We start from the raw sequence: 10,894 nt of genomic DNA, 5'->3' as shown, positions 1-10,894 counted from the left end.
TCCAGTCTGGGCGACAGAGTGAGACTCCAACTCAAAAAAAAAAAAAAGAAAGAAAAAAGACCTAGAACTGCCAAGCACAGTGGCTCATCCCTATAATCCCAGCACTTTGGGAGGTGGAGGGAAGGGGTTTGAGACCAGCCTGGGCAACTTGGCGAGACCTCATCTCTAAATAAATTTAAAAATGAGCCAGGCTTGGAAGGCCGAGGCAGAAGGATCGCCTGAGCCCAGGAGGTTGAAGATGTGGTGGCCGTGATCATGCCACTGCACTCCAGCATGGGGGACAAGAGTGAGACACCAACTAAAAAAAAAAAAATACTCTTAGAAACGTGCGTATTTGCCGGGATGGTGGCTCATGCCTGTAATCCCAGCACTTTGGGAGGCGGAGGCAAGAGGACTGCCTGAGCCCAAGAGTTCAAGAGCAGCCTGAGCAACATGCTGAGATCTTGCCTCTACAATAAATAAAAAAAATTAGCTGGGGCATGGTGGCGCATGTCTGTAGTCCTAGCTACTTGGAAGGCAGAGGAGGAAGGATCATCTGAGCCTAGCAGGTCGAGGCTGTGGTGGCCATGAGCATGCCACTTCACTCTAGCCTGGGTGACAGAGTGAGACTCTGACTCAGAAAAAAAGTGTGTATTTTACTGAATGTAAAAGAGTGTATTTTTCTAAATGTAATTTTAAAAATAAATTTTTTTCTTTAGAAAAAGAAAGAATCTAGCTGGGCACAGTGGCTCATGCTTGTAATCCCAGCAGTTTGGGGAGGCAGAGGCAAGAGGATTGCCTGAGTCCACGGGTTCGAGACCAGCCTGGGCAGCTTGGCAAGACCTCATCTCTACAGTAATCCAAAAATTAGCAGGGCATGATTCCAGTTATTTGGAAGGCTGAGGTGGATTGCCTGAGTCCAGCAGGTTGAGGCTGTGGTGGCCATGAGTGTGCCACTGCACTCCAGCCTGGGTGACAGAGTGAAAAAAAAAAGAAAGAATCAAAAGTAGGTGCTAAAACACCACCTGAAGCTGAAACAAAGGTGACTCTGGTCACCGTGCACTGTGGGTTCAGATCTAGTCCTGCTCTTTGCCGCCACGCTCTGCCTTTCTCCCGTCCCTATCCTGAGGGACTGTAGCCTGGAGCTGGTTGTGGCCACAGCATGAGGAATCTTGAGTGCTTCTCCTTCCACATCCATGTACCCCTTGCAGCCAACACTGCACTCTCCTTGCCCACTCTCAGGGGTCGAGTGGGGATGAGCGGGCCATGGCTAAGGAGCTGGCCGGGTTCCTCTGTGACGGCGCTGAGGACACTGTGGCAGAGGGCCAGGAGCCAGCTGAGTTCTGGGACTTACTGGGAGGGAGAGCACCTTATGCCAACGATAAAAGGTACGGGAACACAGTGTCCCTCTCCTGGCTCCCCTTCCCCTCAGGCTCATTAACTGCATTAAGCCTAAGATGCCCGTCAGTTTTTAAAACATTTCCAGGCAGCCCGGTGCCTCTAAATGAACTGTACTGCAGATTACAGCAGGAAGTCCTAGATGTCCAGCCCCGGCTCTTCGAATGTTCCAACAAGACTGGCCGGTTCATTGTCACTGAGATCACAGACTTCACCCAGGATGACCTGAACCCAGGTGACGTGATGCTCCTAGATACCTGGGACCAGGTAAGACAGAGCCACAGAACTCAGAACCAGTGCCAAAGATCCCATTGTTTAAGCCTTTTTTTGTGTGGTACCCCCACCCCAGAAAAAACCTGGGGTAGCCCTTGACCATCTGTCAGCAGTGACCAAAGGAAGAGCCTGCTTTTTGCCAGGGCTGGAGGGAGCAGACTGATGCTCAAAACTCACTACCCCAGGAAACTTCTCACCTTGCTTTGGGAAATCAGGTCACCTGTCATCAGGCACTGGTTTACCTTAGGATCAATGGCAACAGCCTCCAAATTCAGATATGGGGCTTCTGGGGAACAAAGGGGATGTGAAGGGGCTATCATCAGGCAACCCCTCCTCCAGACACCCCTTCCCTCAGCAAACACTCTCTGAGCCCTCCTCCATGCTCGTCACTGTGCTAGGTGGGCATCACCAAGGTGAAGGGCCCCTGTTCTCAGTCTCCAGGCTCACGGGGGAGCCAGACGCGGAACATCATTTCACTACGATGCGGTATATACAAGGTGCCGTGGGAGCACTAGTTAGGGCACCCAATGCAGTGCAGGGGCTCAAAAAGACTTCCTGGAGGAGATGACTCCCAGGCTGCATCTTGAAGGATGAGTAGACATTAACCAGTAAAGAAGGACAGAGAAGGAAACAGCACAAGCAGCAGCAGCAGGCACAAAATATTATACTATGCAGGAAACATCCAGAAATAACATCAGAACAGGAGACAGCTGGGCGTGGTAGCTCACGTCTGTCATCCCAGCACTTTGGGAGGCGGAGGAGAGAGGATTGCCTGAGCCCAGGGGTTCAAGGCCAGCCTGGGAACCTTGGCGAGACCTTGTCTCTACAATAAATTTAAAAAATTAGCTGGGTATGGTGGCATGCGCCTGTGGTTCCAGCTACTTAGAAGGCTGAGATGGAAGGCTCGCCTGAGCCCAGCGGGGCCGAGACTGTGGTGGCGGTGACTGTGCCACTGCACTCCAGCCTGGGTGACAGAGTGAGGCTCCAACTCCAAAAAAAAAAAAAGAACACGAGACAGAGTTAAGGAGCATCCTAGAGGTGAAGCTGAAGAAGTAGGCATGGGCCTGAAATCCTGGAAAGCCACTAAAATGTAAGCAGGTGAGTGGCGTGGCTGGACTATATTTTAGACAGGTCACTCCGGTACAAGTAGGAGAGGAAGGATGGAGGTGAGCAAAAGAATACCCTACACCAGCCAGTAGACCACTGTCACGGTCAAGGGTGAATTGCTCTGGGCCCGCACAAGGGCACTGGAGTAGGGATAGAGAGATGGTGGCTGATCTGTCGATGCTTCAGAGATAAAGCTGGCCAGCCCTGGAGACTCACTGGGGGGTTTTAGGCTGCTTCCAGGTCTCTGCTTTAGGTCCCTGTATAGATAGCACTTACCAAGAGTGGTGACTCAGATAGATACAAGTCCAGACCAGAAGAGCTACATTTCGGGGTGTTACAGTTGAGGTTCTTAGAGACAGCTAAAAGGGGGTGTTTTGCAAGAAGTTGGGTTCAGGAAGCTGAAGTTCAGAGAGCTCAGGTTTGGAGGTGTCAGTATGGAAGATCACACAGCAATTAAAATAGTAGCTAGCAAGCTGATTCTGGGAAACCCTTTCTGAACAAATCAGGCTGAGAAAGTTTTCCGAGATAGTGAACTGCTCACAAAAGAAAGGGGGGAGAGAGGGTAGTGTGCGTGACCTAGTACTTAGCCCGTGGTATGAACACATGAACAGATGTTGACTCTCGACTACAACAGGTGTTCCTGTGGATTGGGGTTGAGGCCAACGCCGCTGAGAAGGAGCAGGCCCTGGCCACCGCGCAGGAGTACCTGCACACTCACCCTGGCGGCCGAGATGCCGGCACACCAATCCTGATCATCAAACAGGGCTTTGAGCCTCCCATCTTCACAGGCTGGTTCCTGGCCTGGGACCCTCACATGTGGAGCGTAAGAACGGGGCGGGGAGAGGGCTGTTCTTACTGCCAGGGAGCTCAGAACTGAGAGCTCAGTGGGTCGGCGGGGGTACTGATTCCAGGGTCAAGTAAAACCAGAACCTCATTCCCCACACTCATTCCACATCCCATTTTTTCCTTTCCTTCTCTTTGTCACCCGCCACAGCAGTAAGTCCAGTTGGCTAACTCACAGCTTGGCCCAGCGGTGTAAGCAGTATGAAGTGAGAAACAGTCCACAGTGTGTCCTCACACATCATTTTTTTGATCTTTACAATCATCTTGATAGTCAGTACAAGTAGGATATTTCCCATTTTACCGATGAGGGCACTAAGAGGATAAGTTATTTGTCTAAAGCTAGAGTTAACCAACACGAAGAAGCCAGGTCTTCTGACTTCTAGTCAACTGCTCTTTCTTCAATCCTGTGGGAAGGATTGGGGCGGCGCCATCAAAGAATGTACACCATCTTTAAGTAGTTCTCAACCCTGCGTGGACCCAGAGGGGGCATTTTCATTTTACTTATCCTTGAAATGTCTTCTGGCCCCCTGGCTCTTTTGCTTTTCCTAAAAATACAGAGTAGGTCTAAGAGGTCCCTCCCCAATGAGAAATACCTCATCCTGTGTTTTCTGTCTCTTCTTCCCAGGCAGGAAAATCATATGAACAATTAAAAGAAGAGCTAGGCAATGCTGCAGCCATTGTGCGGATTACTGCTGTAAGTTGGGTTTGCTCATGGAGAAGCCAGCCTCAGCGGCGACAGAGCCACAGGAAACAGCAATGGCTAGATGCCCATGGGCAAAGCTCATGTCCCACTTAGTGCTACTCTAGTTGTCTATTTTGATGTAAAGATTTTTTTTTGAGTTGCAGTCTCACTCCATCGCCCAGGCTGGAGTGCAGTGGCACGCTTGCGGACACCCCAGCGTTGAACCACTGGGCTCCGGCAATCCTTCCACCTCAGCCTTCAAAGTAGCCAGAACTACAGGTGCGCGCTACCGTGCCCAGCCATTTTTAAAAAAATTTATTGTAGAGATGAGGTCTTGCCAGGTTGCCCGGGCTGGTTTCGAACCCGCAGGTTCAGGCAATCCACTTGTCTCGGTCTCCCAAAGTGCTGGGATTACAGGCTGAGCCACTGAGCCTGGCCGATTTTTTTTTTTAAACAGAGACAGGGTTTTACTATGTTGCTAAGGCCAGTCTTGAGCTCCTGGTCTCAAGCAATCCTCCCACTTTAGCCTCCCAAAGTGCTGGGATTACAGGTGTGAGGCACTGCACCTGGCCTAAGGATTTTTTTAATCAATAAAAAAGCAGGTCTCAGAACTAAGTTCCTTATTTTACTGGCTTCCAAAATTTAGGACAGACATGCTCTTTAAAAACAACAAGAAATAACCCAAAGTTAATTTTTTTCTTTTTGAGTTGGAGTCTCACTCTGTTGCCCAGGCTGGAGTGCAGTGGCACACTCATGGCCACTGCAGCCTCAACCTGCTAGGCTCAGGCGATCCTTCCCCTCAGCCTTCCAAGTAGCTGAACTACAGACGCTAGTTTTTGTGATTTATTTTACAGATGAGGCCTCACCAAGTTGCCCAGTCTGGTCTCGAACCCCTGGGCTCAGGCAATCCTCTCATCTCAGCCTCTCAAAGTACTGGGATTACAGGCTGAGCCACTGCGCCCAAGCTCAAAGTTTATTTTATTTAATTCCCTCTATTATTCAGGAGATTAAAGTTATTGGCAGTGTTTGTCAGAAATAATAGCTTCTAACTCAAATGATACCTTTATCAGATTCTAACAGTGAAGTCCACAGAAATCCGGGCTATTTACCCCTACTTGAATGGCTAGATGTGGAGCCTCTGGCTAGGTGGAGCCCAGTACCTCTCTAACCTGAAGACAAGTGCATGGCTCCAGGTGTTCAAACCTCTGGCAATGTTGTCCTCTGTGTTCTACAAGCTCAGATTTCAAAGCAAATGTTGATGTAGTGTCCTTAAATTGTATTTAACTTGAAAGGCTGAGGCAGAAGGATTCCCTGAGTCCAGGAGGTCAAGGCTGTGGTGCGCCTGGGTGAAGAGTGAGACCCCAACTCAAAAAATAAAATAAAAAGAGACAAAAACTGTATTTAAGAAAAGGGCCAGCCGGGCTCAGTGGCTCAGCCTGTAATCCCGTGCCTTGGGAGGCTGAGGTGAGTGGATTGCCTGAGCCCGCGGGTTCGAGACCCGCCTGGGCAACTTGGTGAGACCTCATCTCTACAATAAATCAAAAAATTAGCCGGACGTGGTAGTGCGCGCCTGTAGTTCCAGCTACTTGGAAGGCTGAGGCGGAAGGATCGCCGGAGCCCAGCAGGTCGAGGCTGAGGTGGCCGGGAGTGGCCACTGTACTCCAGTTTGGGCGACAGAGTGAGACTCCAACTCAAAAAAAAAAAAAAGGGCCTAAAAAAAAAGTGCCCAGAGAAGGCGTGTAATCCCAATATTTAAATGAGATGCAGGCACAGTATGGGTGCCCATCTGGCTATACAGGATTCACGTTAGACACACTGAATCAGTTTTCCCAAGAAAGATCCCCAAATCTGAATATTGTTGATTCCCAGATGATTCTGACACGCAGCCAGGTTTGGGGACCATTGTTCTGAAAGATGATGACAAAGGGTGATGTGGTGTAAGTCAAGATGTTAAATATTATACACACACAGAACTGCAACCACAGACGCTGAACCACCTCTTCCTGTGTCTACATTCTTATCTGCCTAGGACATGAAGAACGCAACCCTCTCCCTGAATTCTCATAACAGTGAGTCAAAATATTATCCCATAGAAGTTCTATTGAAAAACCAGAATCAAGAGCTGCCCGAGGACGTGAACCCTGCCAAAAAGGAGGTGCGTGGCTGAAGGAGCTATTGGTTGTTAAGTGGAGCTCTTCTCCGTGAGTGAAGCACCCATGTCAGCAGATGGCCTAAGACAGTTCTGGGACATGGGAGGCCCTCAGTGGACATCTGTAGTTCAACCCCAAAACCCAGGGCTCCCTTTGTTTTCTTTTTTTTTTTACCTCCCACATCAACCTCCCACCAGCTAGCTTCTGTCCACTCCTTTCCACCTCTCTGCTGCTAGTCTAGTCCAGTCATCATGGACCATTAGGATTCAAATGGTTTCCACCCAGTCCTACAATCTGTTCTCCACACAGCAGCCAAAGGGATCTTTTTTATTTCTTTTTTTTTTTGAGTCGGGTTCTCACTCTGTCGCCCAAGCTAGAGTACAGTGGCATGCTCATGGCCACTGCCGCCTCGACTTGCTGGGCTCAGGCGATCCTTCCACCTCAGGCTTCCAAGTAGCTGGAACTACAGGTGCATATCACCACACCCAGCTAACTTTCTGATTTATTGTAGAGACAAGGTTTCACCAAGTTGCTCAGGACGCTGGTCTCGAACCTGTGGGCTCAGGCAATCTTCTCACCTCGGCCTCCCAAAGTGCTAAGATTACAGGCATAAGCCACCATGCACGGCCCAAAGGGATCTTTTATTTTATTGATTTATTAATTTTGAGTTGGAGTCTCACTCTGTCGCCCAGACTGGAGTGCAGTGGCCGCTCCCAGCCACCGCAGCCTTGACCTGCTGGGCTCCGGCGATCCTTCCGTCTCAGCCTTCCAAGTAGCCGGAATTACAGGCATGCACTACCACGCCCGGCTGATTTTTTGATTTATTGTAGAGATGAGGTCTCGCTGCCCAGGTGGGTCTCAAACCCGCGGGCTCAGGCAATCCATTCACCTCAGCCTCCCAAAGGCGCGGGATTACAGGTTGAGCCACCAAGCCCGGCCAAGGGGATCTTTTAAAACAGATGGTACCCATGGCTCATGTCTATAAACCAAGCACTTTGGGAGGCTAAGGCAAGAGGACTGCTTGGGCCCAGGAGCTTGAGACCAGCCTAGGCAACATAATGAAACCTCATCTTTACAAAAAAACAAATATGTATTAGCTGGGCATGATGGTATGTACCTGTAGTCCCAACTACGCAGGAGGCTGAGGCGGAAGGATAGTCTGAGCCTGGAAGGTCAAGGCTGCGGTGAGCCATGATTGTGCCACTACCCTCTAGCCCGGGTGGCAGAGTGAGACCCCAGCTAAAAACAAACAAACAAACAAAACAGATGGCACTGTCCTGCTTAAAACACCTCGATGGCTTCCCACTGCACTTAAGAAAGAATCGGAAGTTCACACAATCCGGCCCCTGCCTCTCTGATTTTGTCTCCTATACCCCTACCCTTTTCATTTACACTTCAGCCTGTGGCTGTTCGTCTATCCTTGAACATGCTTATTCCAGCCTTTAAGACTTTATCCTTGCTAGTGCTCCTGCTTGAAAAAAACATGCTCTCAGATCATCACAGGGTCAGCACCTCCTGGTCATTTAGGTTTTGACACCAATGTCACCTCCTCAGGGAGGCCTTCCCAACCACCCTCCGCTGCTTCTCGTCCCCCTCGTCCCTTTATACCTGTTCATGTCTATCTCCCTCTCCAGTAATATGCTTCAGAGGAAAGACTTTGTCTTGTTCACCATAATATTCTCAGCTTTTCAGCACCTAAGGCAGTGTCCAGCAGCCAAGAGGCACTCCTTAACTTTTGGTGAATGAATCAACATATTCATGTTAAAATGAATTAATGTACTTTCCCCTTGAAGTTGACTTGGAAAGGGTCTCTGGATTTCCCACGTCTTATCTAACCAACTCTTAGGTATTTAGACTACAACTTGCTTGAAAGCAGAGGCCATTTACTAATAACCTCTACTTGTATATAAAATATTCATTACACCATTAAATAAATGTTAGGAGAATGTGATGTTCTCGGTAAGATCCACTTTATCTTGCGTTTGAAAATTTCTAGATAAAAATGGTAGTTAAGAGAATAAAGCAAAGAAAACTGTCACTCAATTTAGTTCTCCCTTCTGCCAAAATCTAATGTCTATAATTTATCCATAATATATAACCCAGTCATTGCCTCTGGCAAGAAGCTGGTGCTAGCCAGGCCATGAGAGCCATACATCCGGTAAGCTGCTTCCACGGGCCACGATGGGACTTTACAACCTGAAAACATCTCTCCAATAAATACTTTAAGTCCATTATATCCTTTCTGAGAAATTCATCCTGTTTCCCCCTTCTAGAGTCGACCGAGGACTCCCTCCTGCTCCCCCTTTCCCACCTCTGTTGACATTGCTAGGTGAGGCCAGGCTCGGTGGCTCAGCCTGTAATCCCAGCACTTTGGGAGGCCCAGGTGAGTGAACTGCCTAAGCCCATGGGTTTGAAACCCACCCGGGCAACTTGGCGAGACCTCATCTCTACAATAAATCAAAAATTAGCTGGGCACGGTAGCGTGTGCCTATAGTTACAGCTACTTGGAAGGCTGAGGCGGGAGGATCGCCGGAGCCCAGCAGGTTGAGGCTGCGGTGGCTGGGAGTGTGCCACTGCACTCCAGTCTGGGTGACAGAGTGAGACTCCAACTCAAAACAAAAACAAAACAAAAAAGACAGCCGGGCTCGGTGGTCCAGCCTATAATCCTGCGCTTTGGGAAGCTGAGGTGAGTGGATTGCCTGAGCCCGCGGGTTCGAGACCTGCCTGGGGAACTTGGCGAGACCTCATTTCTACAATAAAAAAATCAAAAAATCAGCCGGGCATGGTAGCGTGTGCCTGTAATTCCGGCTATTCAGAAGGCTGAGGCGGAAGAATTGCCGGAGCCCAGTGGGTCGAGGCTGCAGTGGCCGGGAGCGGCCACTGCACTCCAGTCTGGGACAGAGTGAGACTCCAACTCAAAAAAAAAACACCAAAAAAAACCCAAAAAAGACATTGATAGGTGACATGTCTTTTTTCTAACCAGGAACTTTGTTTTCTCTCTTAGAATTACCTCTCTGAACAGGACTTTGTGTCTGTGTTTGGCATCACAAGAGGGCAATTTATTGCTCTGCCTGGCTGGAAACAGCTTCAACTGAAGAAAGAAAAGGGGCTTTTCTAAGGCAAGAAGGCATATGCCTATTGCAAGACCAAGGAGAGACCAGAGAGTGCCAATACCAGGAAAGAATTCACCTACCAATTTCTGCCTGACATCCAGCCACTTAGTTTAGATACAATAGAGTCTGAAAATCTCAGCATGTTTTTCATTTTTTTCTCATCCTTGCATCCCTTGGTTATTATATACAGTACACAAAAATGTTAACCACCCATTTTTTGGTTTTTGTGGCTTTCTAGCTAAAGCCACAGCAGAAAGCACTAGAACTGCATAAATCTGGAGAAGCCAAAATAACCAAATACTAAGTTTAAAATGTTTAATATTGTGCCAGGACCTACAATTGTTTTAAATTTCATTATCAGTACGTCTAAACCTACTTAACCTGCAAATCATTGAAATCACATGATACAGCCCAAGGTTGAAATGCAAAGGCCCAGATCTGTTATGTGCCAGAGCATTTTTAACTTTTTTTTCAAATAAAGACGCCTGTAATGAGCAAATGGAGCTCTTTTCAGTATTTGGAGTTTGCCTGTTATGGCCATTGTGCGTAATCTTGGGAACAATTTTCACTACTAGGTAAGTTAAGAGGTGATGCCAGTCGGGTGTGGTGGCTTGAGCCTGTAATCCCAATACTTTGGGAGGCTGTTGGGGAAGGATTGCTTGAGGCCAGGAGTTCAAAACCAGCCTGGGCAACATAGTGAGATTCCACCACTACAAAAAAAAAAAAAAAAAAAAACATAGCCAGGCACTGGTGGTGTGTGCCTGCAGTCCCAGCTAATGAGAAGGCCGAGGTGGGAAAACTGCTTGAGCTCAGAAGTTCAAGATTAAATGTGAGCTATGTCTGGCCACTGTACTTTAGTCTGGGCAACAGAGCAAGACCCTGTCTCTTAAAAACAAAACAAGCTGTGCATGGTGGTTCACACCTACAATCTCAGCACTTAGGGAGGCTGAGGCAAGAGGAGTGCCTGAGCCCACGGGTTCAAGACCAGCCTGGGCAACATGGCAAGACCTCATCTCTACAATAAATCAAAAAACTAACCAGGCATGGTGGCACATGCCTGCAGTTCCAGCTACTTGGAAGGCTGAAGCAGAAGGACTACCTGAACCCAGCAGGTTGAGGCTGCAGTGGTCTTGAGTATGCCACTGCACTCCAGCCTGGGCAACAGAGTGAGACTCTGACTAAAAAAAAAAAGGCAATGATGTTGAGTGAGCTCTCTGATTAACTGGACCACTCTAATTACTGTTTCTGGCACAAGAATGTCAAATCTACCTTACAGCTGTCCAGAAAACCTCCAGTACCCACCCACCCACCCACAACCATTACCAAAAAGAGAAATAGGGCCACGTGTT

General features: G+C 48.5%; 1 protein-coding gene across 2 annotated transcripts in view; it reads left to right on the top strand.

Annotated features, from left to right (window-relative positions):
- AVIL (advillin) overlaps nucleotides 1-10,039 on the top strand; it is a 24,121-nt gene extending 14,082 nt beyond the window's left edge. Inside the window, exons 14-19 of one of the 2 annotated variants that reach the window (XM_008062141.1) lie at nucleotides 1,222-1,367; nucleotides 1,500-1,644; nucleotides 3,392-3,580; nucleotides 4,226-4,294; nucleotides 6,312-6,437; nucleotides 9,437-10,039. In XM_008062141.1, coding sequence (XP_008060332.1) covers nucleotides 1,222-1,367; nucleotides 1,500-1,644; nucleotides 3,392-3,580; nucleotides 4,226-4,294; nucleotides 6,312-6,437; nucleotides 9,437-9,550 — 789 coding nt within the window. In that variant the 3' untranslated portion in view covers nucleotides 9,551-10,039. The remainder of the gene's footprint in view (nucleotides 1-1,221; nucleotides 1,368-1,499; nucleotides 1,645-3,391; nucleotides 3,581-4,225; nucleotides 4,295-6,311; nucleotides 6,438-9,436) is intronic. The other variant, XM_021714413.1, reaches the window with a different exon arrangement.
- Nucleotides 10,040-10,894: the final 855 nt, after the last annotated feature.

This window comes from Carlito syrichta, unplaced genomic scaffold, assembly GCF_000164805.1.
Source record: "Carlito syrichta isolate Samal-C Ts95f unplaced genomic scaffold, Tarsius_syrichta-2.0.1 Scaffold95871, whole genome shotgun sequence".
Taxonomy (NCBI): Eukaryota; Metazoa; Chordata; class Mammalia; order Primates; family Tarsiidae; genus Carlito; species Carlito syrichta.
Note: the sequence above shows the minus strand (reverse complement) of the source record. Positions and strands in the feature narration are given on the sequence as shown.